Source organism: Hyperolius riggenbachi, chromosome 4 (assembly GCF_040937935.1).
Source record: "Hyperolius riggenbachi isolate aHypRig1 chromosome 4, aHypRig1.pri, whole genome shotgun sequence".
In the NCBI taxonomy this organism is placed as follows: Eukaryota; Metazoa; Chordata; class Amphibia; order Anura; family Hyperoliidae; genus Hyperolius; species Hyperolius riggenbachi.
In genome coordinates this window covers 120732879-120755232 of record NC_090649.1, presented here as the reverse complement: position 1 = coordinate 120755232, position 22354 = coordinate 120732879, and the positions used below count along the sequence as shown (strand labels likewise).

Genomic DNA, 22354 nt, shown 5'->3' with positions numbered 1-22354 from the left:
CATGACTTTGCTTACTGCCCAAAGGCCCTAAATAAGGTGTGTACATGTGCTAAATTTCTGTTACCCACAGAGATCGGGACTCGATCCCTCAGTCGACAGTTTGGGGCCCAGTGCTGTAAAGGTGTCTCAGTAGCCTCCAGGATAGTGATGCGTTCTGTTGCTATGGAGGTGGTGGGTCAATAACACAGCACGGAGTGGGCAAGCTAGGAGCACAATGTCCTCGGCCAGATGATACGCCAGGTGGATAAAACAATGACGCATTTAGGGGGATTGGTGGCTGCTGTACATCCTTTAGGCTCTCAGCAGAGATGGCCCTAACTGGGTCCTTGGTTTACATAGAGAACGCTTTGGGTGGAATGAAACAGCATCACTTTAAAATTGCTGTACCAGCAGCTATAGAACACTCCGAAAGTATTGCAGACTCCACAGGCTGGAGAAAAACAGCGCGCCACAAAGCTTAAAGAGAAACCGTGACCAAAAATTGAACTTCATCCCAATCAGTAGCTGATACCCCCTTTACATGAGAAAACTATTCCTTTTCACAAACGGATCATCAGGGGGCTCTGTATGGCTGATATTGTGGTGAAACCCCTCCCACAAGAAACTGTGAGGACTATGGTCCTGGTAGTTTCCTGTCTGTGAACCTCATTGCATTGTGGGAAATAACAGCTGTTTCCAACTGCAAAAAAAAGCAAGCAGCATCTCCTTCCACTGACATCACCTGCCAGCAGTAAAAATGTCACCATGTGATAAATGTCAGAATGTAAATCGGGGAGAGGAAAGACTTTACAATGGGCAAACACTGACTAAATCATTTATACATAATTATTGTAAAAATGAAGCATTTGTTTATTACATTATGTTCACTGGAGTTCATCTTTAAAGTGTACACGAGGTGACATGTGACATGGGCCCATATGCAATTTACTTTTTCTCCTAAGTTTTCTCCTAGGTGATATTTTGACTTGACAATAAAATGCCTTTTAAGCCACCAGCAAGCAAGAAATGATGGAATATAATTTTGACATTGATTTTTCACCTACTTTCTGGTACTTTTTTTAATGGCAAAGTGCTAAAAAAAAATATTTTAAAGAGAAGATGAAAAATGATCTCATAGGAGATAACTCAGGAGAGAAAGTTAATTGCATATGAGATAAACATGTGTATGTACAGTGCAAAACATATTAATAACCATACTTTTTATCTTTTTTTTTAAATTTTGCTGCTTGAAAGAGTTAATCTTCAGGCATGCACGTGGCAGCTTCTGTCTTGTAGGTACCTTGTAGGGAATGTAGTAAACCTCAGTGATAAGCAAATTACAGCCATAAAAGTGTTCCTGGCAGAATACAACTTCTGAGGACAGGGGAGAGATAGAAAAAGGTCAACAGTTCATGTATTTTAAGTAACTCTGGGACACTTCATAGACTGCACTTGTGCAAACCGTTCCATCTACTTTGTAAATGTTTAAATATAAAATGAAACCATGTGATGTCTAAAAAAAAAGTCATTTTTAGGAGTAGTAGGATAAAAACAATTGTTTTTCTTAGCAGTTTATTTTCACCTCAGGTTCACTTTAACAACAACAAAATGAAATATTAGTTTTAGCTAGAGTTGTTCATTAACGGTGATCATTTCTATGCAAAATTTCTCATTGTCAAATGTATCGGGAAGAAGTCAAATTTGTCCTTTTCAAATCAGTACTGACTTGCTGTGAAAAACAGATAGCTCAAGAGTTTTCCAGGCCGTCTGCTTTCATACCTCATAGTTGGCTGCACAAAAAGGCTATAAACACATTCCATTCTCCTTTTGGGAGGTCATCTGGGTTATGGGGTCTTTAGATTGAAGGTCATTCAGCCACTGCACACTGCAGGCTGGATAGAGAAGGCTTTCAGAGTACACATAACTGAACAAGCCAATAGCTAAATTGTATTGCATTTCATCACAAATGCTCCAGCCAATCCCAACCAGTGAAGTCAACGGCAACAGTTTGTGACCAGAAACAAATGCTGTTTATTCCTTGGACGGGATTAAGTCCAGAAGGAAAAACAAAAAATGATTTATGATGGCACCATAGCAACAGGATAGATTAATAACAAAATGCAGAAAATGCAGACTCGGGTTATATACCTCATTTTAGCACTGCTCTTTTCCCAGCCTTGCGAATAATGGCTGCATCGTTCCCACCAACGTGAAGCATGTCTGGGGATTTATGTGGAGAAAAAAACCTGGGCCATACTACCAGTCACAATAGGGACAAAAATCCCTGATATCTCTAGTAAAATCCCCTGCACACACTAGATTTGCCTCTAGAGATGAGAATTATTGATCATTTCTGATGAAAATCTGTACGGCTGTCACACGACTTTGATCAAGGACACCTGAATTGAGAAGAATATGGAGGCTGCCATATTTATTTCCATTTGAACAATACCAGTTCCCTGGCTATTCTGTTGATATTTCTGGTATCAATAGTGTCTGAATCACACACCTGAAACAAGCACAGCTAATCTTGCCTGATTTTTGTCAGAGGATCAACAGGACAGCCAGTGCCTGCCAGCGGATCCAACGCTTTGGCCGCTGGTACACTGATCATGTGACTGAGGCCTGCGTCTGGCAAGTGTCAGGTAAGATAGTGGCCGCAGTGTCTCCAGAATGAGGATGCAGCACTTGGTGTGTGTCCATGGTGACCAGTGTGCAGGTCACATGACTGAGGGCCCTTTCACACCGGGGTGGTGTGGTATTTTTACAGCACCCCACCTCCTCTATGGAGACTTTCATACTGCCACGTTACAGCGCAACGCAACGGAATTGACGGTTTGGCTGCATCCTCGACGTAGGTCCAGAACTACATTACCGTGGGTCTTCTGCGGCGACTAGTGGTGATCTGCGTCGGTCCAGAAGTCATGTTAGTCTATGGTGACGCAGGGATATTTAAAAAAAAAAAGTACAGAGGCGACGTCGCGGTGAGCATGTGCAGAAGCCTATTTTCTGCATATCACTAAGCAGGAAGTGACCGCAAGCACGAATCACTTCCTGTTTGGCCCAATGCCAGATAGGGAATACCGTGTAGTAACGCGGTATTCCCCCAAGACTTGTTTCTGGTGGTCCGATGCCGTGCGGCGAAAGTGACGCACACCGCATCGCTGACGCCAGTTTACAGTGTGCCCGGCAGTGTTGGGTAAGATGGCGGCTGCGGTGTCACTCTGAACAGGCATGCAGTCCTGATGTTTCTGACTGAAGTCCGATTGGATTAGATATTGTTTTATAATTCAAGCCATACTGATTCATTCTATCCTGGTTCATTTTTCTTCATATTAACATTTTAAAATTAGTAATATATTAATTTAAAGGATGGGAATAATGTTTAAAGTCAATCAAACACATTTTTGGTAGAAATATATATATATTTACATAGAAAGAGGGACAAACGAGTAGGGAAGAGGGACAGGGCTCCCAAAGAGTGACTGTCCCTCTGAAAGAGGGACAGTTGGGAGCTATGACAATGGCAGGCACTGACATGGGCGCAGATGGAGGACACAGCAACTCAAGCATTTTATTATAGAGGATAAGAGAAATGATAGAGGATCAACTGTTGGATTTGTAACACTAGTATCCTATTTAAAGGACCACTGCAACCAATAAAAGCTAAGTTAAACTTAAGTTAAAATCTGACAGAACCAACAGGTTTTGGACTACTCTATCTCCTCATAGGGGATTCTCAGTTTTCTTTGTTTTCAAAAGCATTTCCTGAATGGCAGTTGCTATGTCTAACTGCCAAAATAGTGTGCAAGTGAGTAGAGAGGCTGGCTGGTATCTTACTATTTTGGCAGTTAGACTTTACAACTGCCATCCATTGAATGCTTTCGAAAACAAGGATATGCAAGAGAATTCCGCTTGAGGAGACGGACTAGTCCAAAACCTGTTGGATCTCGATTTTAACTGCATACATTTTTTTTTGCTACAGTGGTCCTTTAATGATCCGAGACAGTGTTAAATCAGTGTAGTCAAGCATGATGTTTTAGGCTGTCTGCCCTTTTCCGAGACCCACTTGACAGACACTTGAGGAAAGGCAGACAGCTCTTATGACAGGGGTGAGTCAGGATGTGTTTACCTTTTTAAAAAAATGTCATCATGCATTTAGTTATTTGTCCACTTTGGCCATGCTGTTACACATAAGGAGAAGTTGGCGCTATATATATATATATATATATATATATATGTCAGTATAAACACAAATATAAATGAGTCAGTGCGAAACTAAATTTGTATATGTTTAGCCTATTCCGGACCACAATAGTTGAAATCTACATCCTCTTTATGGCCGCTTACTTCTGACAGGACGTAGATTTCAACATCGCAGCTGTGCGTTCTTGCTGCTCTGCACCCGCCCTGCCGTCTCTCTGATGGCAGAGCTCTGTGAACCGGTCAGAAGCAGATTTAATTGGCTCTTGAGTACGTCATCACTGTGAGCTGATCTCATTGGCTCAAATTGATCATAGGGTCAAGAGCAGGGCTGTGGAGTCAGTACAAAAATCCACCGACTCCGACGGTTAGGATTCCACCGACTCCGATTCCTCTAATTTGCATATTACAATCTTGTTGATTAAAAGTATTTAACATGAAATGCATCTCTTAACTGCCAACGCTTAGGAATTTTAAAAGACAACTTAAGTAAGAGGGATATGGAGGCTGCCATATTTATTCCCTTTAAACAATACCAGTTAACTGGATATCCAGTGGATCTTCGTCCTCTAATACTTTTAGTCATAGACTAAAACTAGTCCTTGGAAAGAGTACTTGTAGAAGGAACAGACAGGAAGAACGAGCATATATCAGGCCCTAGGCAATGTGACTGTGGGTACATGTAAGAGAGTGATGTGCAGGTACTCTGCAGGGGAATGAGGGGATTATTCCTCTATTACACATTCTTCACGTACAATCTGAACCAGGTTTATGGGTGATAGACAACACCTCTGTGTTCAATGTGCACAACATTCTCAGTGGATTCCCTGCAGCGCTATGGGGAGTGCATATGCAGAGGATAGTACTACTGTGTAACAAAGTAAACCTGAAACAGATTAAAGTTTTATACATACCTGGGGCTTCCTCCAGCCACCTTCAGGATAATCGGTCCCTCGCTGTCCTCCTCCGCCATTTGTATCTTCTGCTATGGGTCCAGGTACTTGAGCCAGCCGGGCGTAGTGCGCATGCACACACTCTGCCGCCGGGAGCATACTACACCTGCGCAGCACTATTGCGCAGGTGCATAATGCTCCTGGCTGTGGGAGCGGCACACGGCCGGGCTGGCTGAATTACCAGGACTCATAGCAGAAGATCCAGGTGGCGGAGGAGGACAGCGAGGGACTGATTAGCCTGAAGGGGGCTGTAGGAAGCCCCAGGTATGTATAACACTTTTCTTTTCATCCATCTCAGGTACCCTTTAATTCATAGTCATCAAACCAAATTTTAACATATCAAATTATTTGATTTCATGAGCAAAGGGAGTGCATAAACCAGCATCAGCGCAGAATTATTTCCATCTCATTGATCATCTCTATTAGTGACACAGCTATACATCAGGCTTTATTCTTACTGCATAGATGTTATTTAGTATATATGTTACGGCCAGAACCCGAAGTTTGGCCACTTCTAGTTCTGGCCGGCCACTTCGGGTTCTGGCCGGCCAATTCGCGAAGTGCCCGCTGCGCTGCGGCCAATGTTAGAAACGGATCGTTTACTCTGATATGAATGTATCTTCTGGCCGCAGCGCAGCGGCCAAACGTATTAATTTGTTGCAATTTTAAGCCGGCGGCAATGTAACGATTCAAGCCGCCGGCTTTTTCATCTGCCTCATCTCCCTCCCTCTCTTTCTTATGGCCAGCCGGCGGGGGGGGGGGGGCCACGCGAGTCCCCCCGGGAGTCGTTCGTCGCAGCAGGGGCAGCAGAGCGGGGAGGCTGCAGACATTGCTTCTGCCAGCACCCGCTCTGCAAGAACGGCAGGCTTCCCTGCCGCGACGAACGACTCCGGAGGGACACGCCTGTCCCCGCCCGGCTGCCCATAAGAAAGAGAGGGAGAGAGATGAGGCAGATGAAAAAGCCGGCGGCTTGAATCGTTACATTGCCGCCGGCTTAAAATTGCAACAAATTAATACGTTTGGCCGCTGCGCTGCGGCCAGAAGATACATTCATATCAGAGTAAACGATCCGTTTCTAACATTGGCCGCAGCGCAGCGGGCACTTCGCGAATTGGCCGGCCAGAACCCGAAGTGGCCGGCCAGAACTAGAAGTGGCCAAACTTCGGGTTCTGGCCGTAACATATATAAGAGATTCCTGGGTACACATCATATATTCAGTCACAATCAGATATGTATATCTGACTTTAAAAATACAGGGACTGCTTTATTGAAGCAGCACAAGTAACTATTTTTTGATTTGTTTTATTTCATTTTTGTGGACTAAGCAGAGCTATTACTATATATAAATTATTTATGATGACTATTATCTGAGAAATAAAACATTTTATCATATTTTCTATTTTAATTACAGTTTAAATTCATTAGGAGTCAGTCGGTGCATTTTTTCCCAACTCCGGGTACCCAAAAATTGCACCGCCTCCGACTCCACAGCCCTGGTCAGGACCCAATAAAATCAGCTCGTGAGCGGTTCACAGAGCTCTGCCGTCATAGAGACCGCAGGGCAAGTGAGCCGCGGCGGGTGCAGAGCAGCGAGGACGTGCAGCGGCGACGTTGAAATCTACGTCCTGTCTGCAGCGCCCACAAACGGGACAAAGATTTAAACTACCGTGGTCTGAAACAGTTGCGCTAAAGGGGCTGCAGCTGGCTGATCAATAGCTATAAGGGCGCAGTGTGGCACCCAAATTAGCTGTCTCTACAACAAAATCGCCCAAAATTTTGGTTTGATCAAGCAGTGGATTTTATATTGTATAAAGCAGTAAAAACATTTATTTTTTTTTATATCAGATGTGTGCTTTCTATGTGATTTTTATGATGTAAAGGAAGAGGAAGGCAATTATCAATTGTTCCCATAAACAGGTGGATTAGGGCATTTTTCTCTTTTCCGATTTGATCATGAAATCCAACATTCGGATTGATTACTTTTGTTCCAATCGACCAGAGAATTGTTGTACATCGATTTTCACCACACACTGCAGTTTTCTGTACAATTCGATCTTCAAAATCGAGTGGAAAGATTGCATCTCATGAAAAAATTGTACCGTTAATGGACACAAAGTGGCAGATAAATCCTGATCAGATCATACTGAATATTGCTGATATGAAAGGCTATTAATTGATTGCTGCTTCCCTATTAGTGTATATGGTTGGTTATTAGGCTGTACTCCCACCCATTCTGCTCTTCAGAGCCGCCATTTTCCTCCCCCATTGACACCCCGAGAAGATGGCCCTAGGGAGGACTGCAGCTCAAGATGTAGGTCAGCATGCTGGGCACCGCTAATACATCCTGTATCTGTGACGTGCCCTGTCCGGTAACTGGCACAGCAATACATGGGATGCGGATGGAGAGAGACACCTACTCCCGCGCTCCCCCTGTCAGCCCTGACATGAACGCGCAGGCAGCGGGGACGCGCTAATAACTGTTTTAACCCTAGAATGCGCGTTCACGACTCCCGCAGCCTGTGTGAGCCGCTATCCGGCTGGGCGCGTCCCCGGCTCTGCAGCAATAGTAACGATTGGCACTCGTGGTGTACGCCCCGCCCTCCTGCGCAGGGCAGTCCTCCACTAGCCTTGACCGCGCTCAGGAGCCACGCCCACGCCCCGAAGGGATAGGCTGTGCCAATCGAATGGCAACGCCTATTTTGTCAGAACGAAGGCAGTGATAGGCTGGTTGTGGGCACGCCCCTACTGTGCCGTGCCGGGGAATTGCTCGCTGGTGCTGCGGCAGCGTCAGTTCGGAGATCGGCCGGCGGGGACGTAGTGGTCCAGGCTGCTATTTTTGGTCACAGAGTGCACCGCAGCGCCGGGACTCATCGCCTCAGCCTCCCTCCCCCCCGCCATCTCCAGCATCAGACATGGCCAAGGAGGAAAACAAGAGCGCGGAGCAGAACCCCTCCGAATGGAAGCAGTTCATCTACAACCCGCGGAGTGGAGAGATCTTGGGCCGCACGGCCAGCAGTTGGGGTAAGCAGCCGTCATTCATACGGGCGGTGTGGGGAGACATGTGACAGGACAGCCCCGGGGCACATGCTTACTGCCCTGCATGTGTGTTCCTGCCAGACCTCTCACCACCAGAGCTCTCCATCCAGCTCATTGATTCCTCTGCTCAGCCATTCTGCATGATGGATGCTCATCTGATTCCTCCTATCAGGCGGCTTCTTAAAGGGCGAATCCTCCCCAAACTGATACATAGCTCCTGGGTAGATTGAATGAGCCCCTAGCATGTTCTGATCAGGTTTCCGTTTGGTTTTCCGATTGATTTTGTACAGAAGTGATTGGAAAAACCGTCAGAAGCCTGATCGGACCTGTCGGAAATGATCGATTTGACCCGTAGATCTGATTGGAAATTGCATGATGTGCACCAGGCATAATGCTGGGCATACACGGCTTGACTTTGCTGCTCGATTCTCCTGCTCGATCGTTTCGCTGCTCGATTTCCGCAGTCAATTCTCTTATTTTCTGCTCCTTTTTCTTATCTTTTCCATTCACTTTAATTTGGGATCGAGTGACGAAACGATCGGGTGGGAGATCGGACATGTCGGAAATGATCTATTGAGACATCTTAATGGCTCAAATTCGAGCCATTTATTTCCAGTATTAGGTGCTCTGGTGATAAGATCTAAGCACCTGAGTCCCCAGGGCCAACTACCTTGGCCAATAATGGAGATCTGGTTTGCCACTGCTGGTTATAAAGACTGCAGCAGATGAGTTTAACATTTTATTAATTAGATTCTGCTATGCTAGGAACTAGGGTGAAAGGACCATGTTGCTGTAATCGCTCATGTATGAGTGATACTGGTGGTCAAACTGGATTACCAGCATCTGCAACATGACAAATCAGTTTTCAGTGGACTGGCCCTTTTAAGCAATCCATATACAGCACATTTTTGGTACTTGAGCATTAGCAAATAACTCTACTTCTCTGTAGATGTTTGGTTTACAAAAACCACTATTTGTATGGAATTCCAGCTTCTTGAATGGGATTAATCAGATTTGGAAACAAATGGTTAACGGACAGCTTTCCAAATCTGATTAGTCCTACACAAAGATCTGTGTCTTTTAATTGTTTAAAAATGGGAGTTTCAGATCCCATCTTTGATGTGTAAAAATCACCTTCAAGTTGATGGTTGGAAATAGTTGTTAGAAAACTTTTTATTTATCCTCTGTCAGGCTTGGGCAGTGTATGGTGTTATCAGCAAAATCCCAGAAAATTAAAGGTGTGTTTTTTAGGCTGTGAAAGTGGTCATCAGTATTTATGAATATTGGCCAATTTATAATGTCTTGCATCCATTTGTTACCTTGGGGGATACTGTATTACCCCCATGTAGGTGGATGCAGTATTGCACCATGTCTGCCTGCTGTTGGCAGCTGAGCTGGTAGGATGCAGATGTGGCCGGTGTTGCTAACCTTCAGCTAAGCTTCCAATCTAGAGACAGAGGTTATCCTGTAGGAGAGTGGTGGGGGTAGTGATGCAGAATTATGCCTTGCTGGAGGAAGGTGATAAGAGAATGCTAACACTAGCATTTTCAGTTTGATGCCGGGACACTTGTCCTGGATGGAATTCACGGCTCTGTTAAGTAACGATCAGACTCATGATTTATAAGGACATATCACATAACTGTAATTTTATCTTGCCAAGCGTGTGTGTTTGATGGTGATGTGAGAAGGATCAATGAAGGTAGCATGTCTGTAAATTAGGGACCTCTGGTGGACAAGAGATGGAATTAGTTGTAGCTAATGGAGTCTTATCTAATGGTGAGGATTCCCAAAGATGGCAGATTACAGCTCTTGAGTCGTTGATAGGGAATGTGCAAACGGTATAGGGAGAGGATGTCCTTCAACATGGATAAAAATATGGCAATCGATTCGGTAGATTACCTTTTTAATTAGGTGTGTATCAAGTCATTTAGTCAAGGTGTGGCCGCAAAGGTAGCCAAGCACTATATACAGGGCGAGCCTATAGATTGTCTTTTTGCAGCTAACATCCTGTGTTGTGATAATGGACTTTTGTCAAGGGCAGGTGTTTACATAGTGGCATTGATATGAACTGCTTGTGTATTTTATTAATGGCTGTGGTGGATTGTAGCATCTCCGTGCCTTAAAAATGGGTCAGTAACTGCTGCTTAGCGATGGCTTGGGATGCAGGAGCCTGCTAAGAGTTCACCATTTTGTGCTAGATGCTTTGCTTTATGTGTGGTGATGATGTTGCTGTGAGCGATTACACTGTGTCACATCCTTTATTTCTAGGGAAGGCTGGGAAAACATCTCCTATTATTAACCCCTTAGTGGCAGGGGTTAAATCGGCCGGCAATGGTGGGGAAGTCTCCATATCAGTGGTGTGACACATCTCCTGGTGGATGGGAGGAGGTGGGGGCTGCTTCTGAAGTCAGCCGCATTGGATGCTAAAAATAGCCCTGTGTGTGACTGTGGATGGGAGACATTGAGGGGGGCTACCATCTTATTGTACCCTGGCAGAAATCCACCCCCCCCAGCTACCACCTCCCCAGTCTCTCTAAATTCCCTGCCCCCGCCCCTTTTGTAAGGGAGGTGGGCTCTGATAGAGCAGGTCTGATGAGGCAGAAGACATAATTGGGGGGATTCTTTAAGCTCCTTGATGTGTTAGGTGAGACTGTCCTGATGCCTCCATTGCCTTGTTTGAGTAAATCTCTCATCATCCCAGAGATGGGGAAGGCGATGGGGGATGGTTTGTCATAGTCACAACTGCAGATAGGCTGAGAAGAACACAATCTGTTAACCCTTTCTCATGTTTGTAGCATGAAGATCTCCTCTATCACACTGCATCCTTTTGCCATCTTCTGTGTTGGTGTTATTTCCTTTTTGTCACTTTAGCATTTAGGTGGCGCAAAATGTTAACCACACTAACCCCCCCCCCCCAAATCTCTTTACTGATGGATTCAGTTGTGTCACATTCATGGGCACAGCCTCCCCAGTGCTCTGTTTCATGATCTGTTAATCCAGCTCATGCAGAAATACAATATTTGATTTGATAATGTATTGTGCGTGAAGTGACCATGAATCAGTGTTTACTCTTCTGCTCTTGGAATGAATGGATTATCGTCCTCTCCATGAAGGATTGTGTTCCTTATGTTGCATTAGTTTGCATGATGCGCAGTCCACAAGCCTACGGGACGTAAAGCTGTAAAGTTGCAGCCATGATGGTGCCCTGTGCGTAAATTACATCATAGATCGTACAGTTGCTACAGTCATGTGAATGAACCATGTATCAAGCAACCAGTATCTCCCTCTGTGCATATGTATATCTATAGGAAAAACAACCTTTTAGCCTATTGCATTGTTAGGGGGTGTGGTTACAAATAATGGAAGTTGGTGGTCTTTTTTTTTTTTTTTTTTTTTTTTTTTTCCATGTCTGCCAGTAGTGAAGATGATTGCATGTAGGCCGATTGTGGATCAAACAATATGAACAAATTACACAGCGAATATCAATCATTTCTTGCTTGCTCTCTTCATCTTTTTCTTCTCACTTTGCAGTGTATTGATTCATTTTTTTCCCCTTTTCACTAAAGTTCCTCTCTCTCTCTCTCTCTCTCTCTCTCTCTCTAATGCTTTGCTGTTAGCACAACATGCTGGATCTTGAAGTTCCTGGCAACTGGACTGTCCACAACCGTTGACTGTAGAATGTGTAAATACAGTGTTCTCCCCAGGCTCTTTCAGCCAGGTGCTCCACCCGGCTAGATTTGGTGACCACCCGGCTGTCATCGGCTCACCTCTTCACCTCCTCCTATGCTGTAAGCAGAGTTGCCCTGCATTTTCACCTCGCCCCACCCGGCTACTTTTTCATGCCACCCGGCTGGAAAAAAATTCTGGGGAGAATACTGTAAATGGATAAATGTGGGCTGATTTTTTTGTCAATTTGAATAATTTCCACAATTAACGGCGTTTGAATTACTTCTAAACACCTTTTCTGGATGTCCTCTCATAACCTAGATGGTGAAAGATCCATGTTTACCGTACTTTTGAAAAATCTTGGTTATCTGAAGCCAGTGTTGAAGCACATGCTAGATGAGTGTAGTGTAAAACAAATGTCGTAGTTTTACTCGACTGCTTGGGAACAATCACTGTACAGATGTCTCAGTCTTTGGAGTGGATAGATTCCAGAATGCAGATAGCCAAAGCACCTGTTTGTCTGACTTTTGGAACTTTTTTTTTTTTTTTTTCTTCCCCGTTAACCTGAATCCTAACCATTTCCTACAGTCAACTGGATTGCTCAGGCTGGCTCCTAAACCCTAAATTAAATTAATTTATTGTCCCTGGTAGTTATACACACATTAGGTCTAGGTAGAACAAGTCACAGGAGCCAAGGGACCTAGGTAATGGCCCTTAAGGGAACCAGAGGCCCCAGAAAGAAGATTTTATACATACCTGGGGCTTCCTCCAGCCCCATACGCACGGATCGCTCCCACGCCGCCCTCCTCCGCTTCCTGTATCCGGCGGTACCGGGTCCCGTAGTTTCGGCCAGTCGGCGGCAGCACGCGGACAATTGTCCGCATCACAGCGGCTCCCAGCATACTGCGCAGCCGCACGCGTAGGGGTATGGAGGGAGCCCCTGCTCATGCGGACATTTGGCCGCGTCCGCCGGAAGTGACTGGACCGGGTACCGGCGATCCAGGAAGCGGCGGATGGCGGCGTGGGAGCGATGCAGGCTTATGGGGCTGGAAGAAGCCCCAGGTATGTATAAAATCTTTTTTTCTTTTTAGGATTCCAGCGTCTCTGGTTCCCTTTAAATGTAGGTTGGCTCTTAATTCTTTTTAGGTTTTGTTTCCTGCTACCTCCTGGTTTGGGCAAACTGACTTCTACATTCAGAATATTTATCATACTTGTTTGCATGCAGCTGTCTGCCTTGCGCAATGAAACTGGGCATTTCTGGGTCATTTAGGGGGTTGATGATCAACATCGCGGTTATAGAGGGTTTAGCGTTCAATTATTAAAATAATGCTGAACTAGAATAGATCTGACCCATCTATAGATGCCTCTAAACTGCCCAGGTTTGCCAGGCCAGGAATGGATAAATCAATATAGAATTTAGGAGCAAGTTCCTTTCATAACAATTGGAGAAAAAAAACTAAATTTATTTTTTTTGTTTTTTTGTCAGCTGTAATTTCTAAGGAGCCTGGGCTACAGGTGCAGGGCGTCAGTCTCCAAATTATTATTGCGTATTGATGTAGCACTGATATGTTCTGCAGCACTTAGTGTATAGCTGTGTCCTTAGCTGCTCCGTGGATTGGCTCACAATCTAATCTAATAATTTTTGTGATTGGTTTAAATGACAAGTTTTACATGATCAGTGTATACAGTATGTTTGCCTTTAGGCTCTTTCTTATTGGTCTATTTTGTACTACACGTGGGGGTGTGTAACTCACTGTGGACTCTGCATTAGTGGGCAACGCTGTATATTGTTGGAGGTGACAACCAATGTCACGTGCTGCCTGCACTTGCACTGAATCGTGTGCAACTATCATGAATGGAACAAACACAAATCTAACGTGTGTGTAAAATGTAATAGTCAGGCTGTGTTTGTGCTTGGCAGTGTAAAGGTATCTATACATCTAGCTATTTTGGTGTCCAAGAGACATACCGTATCTCTTCTGATCGGAGAGAGATCTGTTGGCCGCCATAAACCGCGGGCCGCTTCCTGATCTATTTCGGCGTGAATTCTTGTGGGAATCGGCCCCGTGACATCGCCCCTGGTTGCTGTCCCCTGATGTCCTGCATTTGCGCCCAGCATGGTTGCCAGTGGTATAGCATGTGTGATGTCACGTATGCGCTCTTCGTACTATATGCCGGTGGTCATGTGGGGCCAGAATGCAGTGCACAGCTGCATAAACCCGATTGTGCCCAGTTTTTACCTTCGTGCGCAAGTGTTCTTTTTTTAATGTTACTGCGCAGGAGCGGTCTGTACTTGCACATGCGCTGTACGGTTGTGCTCGTACACAGCAGCAGTGTGGTTAAAGTGGATCCGAGGTGAACTTTTACTCATTGCATAATTGTGTTCCTTTCCTATTGTTTATAGGGCATTCCTCAAGCCAAATACTTTTTTGTTTTAATACTCTAATTCCCTATAAACTAAATAAACCACACCCACAGGTTTCAGAGAGCCTTGGCAGTAGCAAGGGCTCATGGGAGCTCAGTCTGGGCAGGAGGAGGAGGTGTTACTAGCCATTGAATTCAGAGGCAGAGGGAGGAGGGTGAATAGGTTTTTTTTTTTTTTTTTTTTTTTTTTTTTTTTTTTTTCCACAGGCTTAGTGATCAAGACACAGATGAGCCTGCCTCTTTGTAATGTTTACAAACAACATGGCTGCTGTCATTGTATCACAGGAAGAAATGATCATTTTCTATTAAAGCTGTTTGCAGCTAGATTTGCTGTGTAAACTATCTAAACTTTAGATAAGATATAGACAAGTTACTTGTTATAGTTAGTTTTTCATCTCGGATCCGCCTTAAGGACATGGGAATCGGCAAGTTTTGCGAGTTCTTTCGTTATGTGGGGGTTTTAAGGTCAATTTCTGTTCTATATCTTGTACTTACTGGATTGCAGATGATTGCCACCAGGGGGGAGATGGCTCAAATCTGTGCAAGCAATGAGCACAAAAAACATTAAGTATGTGGAGACTACATTGAACTACTTTCTGGTAAATTTTATCAGAACGCCATCTATTTTCACTGAAGTGTTTTCTCAAGGGACACTGGCTCATGGTCATGTGATCCAGGTTTGGACAGTACTGCTCTCCTCACAAGAGGCTGCTATTACTGGTTTTACTAGTTGAATGCTGTATGAATGCATTCAGCAGGAGCCATGTTGGACAGTAATTATATAGAATTAGAATTCTGAACAAATATGACCAGTTTGTGGTTTTAACCCCTTCACTATAAAGTGCATATGTTACATGTGCTGCTTGAACAGGACAGTTTCACCTCTGTATATTAAGAAATGATGGAAAATTAAACCAACCTTGAAGCAGTACCTGGTGATGCAACAAACTGTCCTTACAATAAAAATTACACACTAATCAGAAGATGGTTACTGTGTGAACTTCAAATCTGAATTTTCAGTAACATCCGATATCTGAGCACATCAGTGGAACCGAGAGCTGAGCACTTGTGCATTCCTATTGGTCCCTGAAGCTGTCTATTACATTGAAGGGCCAACATGAAATGTCATGTGGGAGGGATTTTTATCTTGGCAAGCTAAAGGGCTTGCTTATAACCAGCAAAACTGCAGTTCTAATTTGCATTTCACTATCCAGGTTCCAGGCAATATCTGTCAGACTAAGAACTGTTTTGGTTGATTATGTACATAGTCATGTGTGTATGTGGTTTTGTTTTCTTTTTATACCCATTATGTACATTATGTGCTCAGACTACGTTGATCAGTTTCATTTTATGATCCCGTAATGTTCTCAGACTAGTATAAGCGATTCTTTTCAGCCCTGTAGCAATGGAGTAAGGTGCCTCATTCCTTAGTTCTCTGATGTATGAAGAACCCCTAACCAGTGTACAGATGCACCACCCAAACCCTTCTCTTATATGGAGGAGGAGCATGAGGTATATTGCAACATGAACCAAAATAGTGGGTGGCCAAGTATTTTCCAACTTAAAGGGAACTTGAAGTGAGAGGAACACGCTGGCTGCCATCTTAATTCCCTTAAACACCAGTTGCCTGGCTTGCACATATCACATTTTTTTGGGACAATCACTGACCTATTTTACCACCTTTATGTAGTATGAGGGCCTACAGAATTTGAGTACTATGGACAAGTAGGTACAGAAGTCAGGCAACTGGCATTTTGTATTACAGAATGGAGATAGCAGCCTCCTGTATTCCTCACTTTAGGGTCCCTGTACCGTGTTTTTACTCACTCAACAAAATCAAGATTTACTTTTCAAGGTTATCATATTGTGTTGAAATGAGGATGCTTGTTTGGCACATCTTTAAAGAGTAACCGTAACCAAAAATCGAAATTCATCCCAATTGGTAGCTGATGCCCCCTTTCCCATGATAAATCTTTTCCTTTTCACAAACTGATCATCAGGGGGGAAAAGCAAGTGGCAGCTACTTCCACTGACATCACCTGCCAGCAGTAAAAATGTTACCATGTGATAAATGTCAGAATGTCAATCAGGGAGAGGAAAGGTTTTAAATGGGCAAACACAGACTAAATCATTTATACATAATTGTAAAAATTAAGCACTTTATTTCATTATTTTCACTGGAGTTCCTCTAAAAAAAATCATCCAGACACGCCACAGATTTATTAATATAGGTAAAATGCTTTGACCCTTTCTTGGATTGTGCAGTGCACCTGTGTCCCTACATAGGTCTTGCTAGATGAAGGAAATTTTGGAAAGGGCTCTGGTTTCCCAGCGATTCGTTGGCTATGTGATCTGATTTATACTTTGCTTGAGATCGCTGCTGGGTAGGCCCTGCTGTTGTCTCTCCACTTCATACTAGCTACATCAGCGGTGAATTCATAGCTCCCGGGAGTGCCATGGCACTTAGCTTCTCCCATGGGAGGCATGAATTAAGAGCCAGACGCTACTGCTATGAAGAGGAAAGTCTGCAGAGGGGCCGGACCAGCAGTGACCCCCTGGGGTGAGCATTAAATCACTCTATGCAGATGACACAGTTGATGAACAAGAAGATCCCTTCCTCCATTTCTCTTGCCCCTTTTTAGATGGGTATTTGAATATGTATAGGCTATAAGATCACTACAGGCTTGGGCAAACCCAAGGCGAAGTACATGGTTGGGGTTATTGTCACTCGATCATTTTAAGTGAGGAGTTCCAACACACTGATACAAACTCATCAAAGGCTGTTCTTGGCTTTCTGCTGAGCAGCCTTCTCTGCCTTGGGGAAGGAATTTGGGCTCAAGCTGCACTGAAACCAATAATGGCAGTGGCCACAGACTTCAGCGATCACAAACAATAATTTGACACTGTCTGTCTTTAGAAAGTGGAAATAACACCTCATTTGGGACTATAAAAATGTGTGCAGTTATTCTTTAACCTCTTCTAGACCTTGATAAATACACCCTTTTTATGTCCTGTTGTTCCTGTCAGAGCGTAGATTTCAATCATCCCCGCCATTCCCACCGCTGTCTGTCGCTGCACTTGCTCGCTCTGCTGTCCCGCTAACAGCAGGGCTTCTGCGTATTGGTCCTAACCCTGTGATTGCTGAAAGCCAATCACCACAATCGCTGCTCTTTAAAAGGTCACTGACGGCTCTGGTTGTAAAGGAGCCAGAGCCGTCTGGTCTGCAAGGGATGAAGAGGCTCTGTAGTGACCAATAGTAGAATGCAGAAACACTACTTATATCTATATATTGAATGAAGCCTTACCTTCAGTGATGTGTTGCCTAGGCTGATAAGCTGTGTGGAATTCTCACCTCCCAGGTGAGACCGGGTATATTTTGTACTGGCTCCGGACGCGCTAAACTTTCCGCAGACATCACCTTACAGCAGTAAAGATGTTGCCCGCTGTGATAAATCTTAGAAAGTAAATTGGGGTGAGCGAACATGGACTGCACATTACATCATTCATAAATGAATATTGTAAATACAGTAGTCAATTGTGTCTGTGAACCCATTTTTATTTCCCTTTTCTGATCAGAAGCAGTTCATAGGGTGGCTACAGAATGTTTGCACCCTTATCTCAGCCTGCCTCCTGCAGAATATTGCCAGACTCATGCTGAGGAGGTTCAGCATTCTTCACAAGTGAGAGCCGGTCAGAGCAAGTGACACTTCCCTGTGTTTTGTAGGTTTTATTCGAGATTGCAGGATTACTTAAAGAAAGTTGTGTTTTGTGCTGATATTGAACAAGTGGGAGTGTTGATCTGTACTTTAAACACACACAGTCTAAAGGTAGCCAAAAAATGCTGGTTTAGGCTGTTGCCTCCAGTCAGATCCAGTTTTAGGCAGCCTGACAGTCAGATATGACAAGTCTGGATTTTGGATGGAGAGGTTAATTTCAGCATGGACCCCCAGGTGAGGTAATTGTTAGTTTAAAAGGCAGGTCATAAAGAAGTGATGTTATATTCGGCATTGGCATGTGAATCTGATTACTGTTCACTGGGGAGTTTAGACGGAACAGACAAGAATTAAGGTGGCCACACACGATAAAACTGATCCAATTTTATGGAAATTCGATAAACGATCAGATCTCCCGGAAAAAAAATCTAAAGCTGTTTTTTTTTTTTTTTTTTTTATCAATCCGGAATGCCAGATATTTGTTTTCTTCAGTCATTCTAAAGGTGGTGTGTGTGTGTGTGTGTGTGTGTGTGTGTGTGTGTGTGTGTGTGTGTGTGTGTGTGTGTGTGTGTGTGTGTGTGTGTGTGTGTGTGTGTTAGATCTGCCAGCAGTAAAAATGTCACCATGTGATGTTAGGGAGAGGAAAGCTTTTACAATGGGCAAACACTAACTAAATTATTGATAATTATTGTAAAAATGAAGCAATTTTTTTTTTCATTACATTGTTTTCACTGGAGTTCTTTTTTAACCTCCTTCATAAAGGGGAACTGAAGAGGGGTATATGGAGGCTGCCATGTTTATTTCCTTTTTAAGCAATACCAGTTGCCTGGCAGCCCTGCTGATTATTATTAGCCATAGCCCCTGAACAAGCATGCAGCAGATCAGGTGTTTCAGACTTTAAGCCTAATCTACACGCGTAGATGAGGCTGTGATCCGGCGGCTCGATTAGCCGCCGGATCGCCTCTTCCGCGTACCCCGCATTCGATTTCCCGCTCGGCGCCGCTTATCTTCCGCTCGATTCCCTGCCATTGTCCCCTTGCGGGGAGCGAGCAGGGAATTGGCGGAAGCAAGATCCGTCCTGTTGGATCTTATCAATCGAGCCGCATCGGCGTCTCGATAAGGAGCATCGCGGCCGCATCTACGTGTGTAGATGTGGTTTTAACCACTTTACCCCCGCGCGTACGTATTTCTCCGCCCCTTTTTCCATCCTTTAAAAACCAGGGACGGAGAAACACGTACTTTCCGCGTTCCCGACGCTGTCCGCGCTCCCGCTCGTAAACACGCCGCCCGCCGCTAGTAAAACCGCCGCCGCCCGCTCGCCCGGAGATCAATGAACGGGAAAATCCATTCCCGTTCGTTGATCTAAGCCCCACAATGACCCGCTGCTCTCCTATGGGCAGCGCGATCATTGTGAGAAGAAACTCACGTGTCCAGCCTCCTTATTCTTCCTCCAAGCTTCCGGAAGGAGGCTTGGAGGTCGCAATAAAGCAAAAAGTTACTGTGGCCATCTTGTGGCCAAATAGTAAACTACACCCTACACATTTTTCACATACAAATAAATGACTTTTACACAAAAAATTAACTCATTACCTCCCACACTCCCCATTTTTTTTTTTTTTTGTAATTAAAAAAAAATTCAAAAATTTACAATTAAAAAAAATACATAATTAGTTACCTTAGGGACTGAACTTTTTAAATATTTAAGTCAAGAGGGTATAACACTGTTACTTTATAAACTATGGGCTTGTAATTAGGGATGGACGCAAAACTGAAAAAAATGCACCTTTATTTCCAAATGAAATATTGGCGCCAAACATTGTGATAGGGACATAATTTAAACGGTTTTATAACCGGGACAAAAGGGCACATAAATTTCATGGGTTTTAATTACAGTAGCATGCATTATTTAAAAACTATAATGGCCGAAAACTGAAAAATAATTTTTTTTTTCCCCACATTTTTCCTATTTTCCCATTAAACACATTTAGAAAAAAATAATTCTTGGCATATTGTCCCACCTAAAGAAAGCCTAATTGGTGGCGGAAAAAACAAGATATAGTTCATTTCATTGCGATAAGTAATGATAAAGTTATAGACGAATGAATGGAAGGAGCGCTGAAAGGTGAAAATTGCTCTGGTGGTCAGGGGGTAAAACCCCTCAGTGGTGAAGTGGTTAAAGTCAGATCTGTTTCTGGTGTTATTCAGATACTACTGCAGAGAAATAGACCAGCAGGGCTGCCAGGCAACTGGTATTGATTAAAAGGAAATAAATATGGCAGCCTCCGTATACCTCTTACTTCAGTTCCCCTTTAAAGAGAACCTGTGTCCAATGGTGTGTGAAGTGAGATTTTTCTCCTGCACTTTCCTTTCTCGCTAAACGCCTCCTCAACTGTCACAAAGCCGGCAACACTAATCCTGTGGCCGGCATCACATGACTAGAGATGGTGATAGCTGATCTGTAAGAAGCTTGGGGAAGAAAGAAGTAGCGGCACAATTTACAAACCAGGCCTCAACCACATGTCATAAATGGGCACAGATGCACTTTACCCGTAACCCATTTCTGATGCTTCCCCTTGTCAAAGCGGACCTGAACTCAGAGCTTCCTCTCTGCTCTAAAAGATATGCAACAGCATAACTTTTAAAGAAAACATTACTTTGTTACAGCTGATGCAAATCCTGCAGTGTCTACTTCCTGCTTTCATGAAAGCAGACATAGGGTTAACATCCTGTGTTTACAAATTAGCTGCTCTGTCGAGGCAGCCAGCTGGCAAAGCTGAGAGATCAAATTGCAGTTGTAAGTTGCTCTGTACACACGCTAGACCTCTGGTGGACAAACTATTATCGGCGAAAGAATGGCGTCTGATGGAAATATGACACGTGGCAACACTTGCCTGTTCAGCATGCGCCTTCCTGTTCTTTATTCTATCTTCACCCTTTTGCCTCCTCCTTTCCATGACCTAGCACATGCCACTGGGTTATAGAGAACGGGCACTGGTGAGTATAAAGACAGGAAGGAGCGTTGCCAGATGAACACTTGCATGAGCTCCTATTGGCTAGCTAGGTTGGGTGGGTTAAGGGGGGGAGGGGGTGACCTGGCACCGGCCTTACAGTAATGTTCATTTGGTCCATAAAATGCAGGCGTTCCATCCCCCTCCAAAAGGGGGACAGTACATCCCATGGAGCAAAAACTATAGTAAATAAATAGGAAAATGGCTGACTTCAAGGAGGATGATAAACAATTGAGTATATGCAAGGTTCAGCTCTTTACTGTAGATCTTCTTTACAATGACAAATGAACTTTTCACACACAATGAATGCTTAAAGGACAACTAAAGCGACAGGGAGATGGAGGCTGCCATATTTATTTTCTTTTAGGGCCCGTTTCCACTAGGGCGGTTTCGCCGGCGATTCTGCAGAGTTTCCCCGCACATCATTCGCACGGGGAAACTCTGCCATAGGGGATGACGGCGCCGCGGCGGAATCGCTTGCGGGAGCGATTCGCCCGGAACCCCCCGCAGATTTCGCCACGGAGGCTGCGAATCCCATAGCCGTGCATGGCACGGCTCATGGGATTCGCCTGCGATCCCGCCCACCGGCTCAGTGCTGTGTGTGTCTGCTAGACGCACCCCGCACTAGTGGAGACGAGCCCTTAAGCAATACCAGTTGCTTGGCCTCTGTCTCTTACACTTTTAGGTATAGTCCCTGAACAAGCATGCAGCAGATCAGGGGTTTCTGACATGATAAGCTGTGTGCTTGTTTCAGGTTTATGATTCAGGCATTACTGCAGCCAAATGGACCAGCAGGGCTGCCAGGCAACTGGTATTGTTTAAAAAGAAATACATATGGCAGCCTCCATATCTCTCTCAGTTCAGTTGTCCTTTAACAACTAAAACACCCCCCCCCCCCCCCCTCTTCTGTTTTTGCCCTTCTAGTCTCTTTTCAAAGCCAGTCCATCTGCTCCTTTTCCTGAATATGAGGCGGTACACAATGCGAATTGGACCTTGTCACCCTCCTTAATGTGTAAATAAATATTTTTCATGGTTTTCTCTTATGTTTTCTAAAAGCAAATGAGTGGCAGAAGGCAGAAGCACTGACTCAGCTTATCAGTAAAGTGGCCACATCAGGAGTGACACTGACTTCAGACCAGAACATCTTCTGGATAACTAGACTTCAAGCCACCCATGTGTGAGAATAGTGCACATAAGGTTTCCTTTCCTTATTTCAAATCCTTAAAGCCCAAGTCCAGGATTCTTTTTAACTTTTGTATAGTGTCAGGTTTTTATTGCTCTCCTCTTTCTGTGAACATTTCCATAATATCCTGTCCAAACAGGATGTGAGGAATCTGAGTGTCAGTTGGCAACAAATAAAGCAATTTTACAG

General features: G+C 44.2%; 1 protein-coding gene across 1 annotated transcript in view; it reads left to right on the top strand.

Annotated features, from left to right (window-relative positions):
• The first annotated feature begins 7891 nt into the window (after nucleotides 1–7891).
• The window catches only part of ATP1B3 (ATPase Na+/K+ transporting subunit beta 3), an 89630-nt gene continuing 75167 nt past the window's right edge, over nucleotides 7892–22354 (top strand). The window contains exon 1 of the mRNA XM_068280481.1: nucleotides 7892–8156. Coding sequence (XP_068136582.1) covers nucleotides 8048–8156 — 109 coding nt within the window. The 5' untranslated portion in view covers nucleotides 7892–8047. The remainder of the gene's footprint in view (nucleotides 8157–22354) is intronic.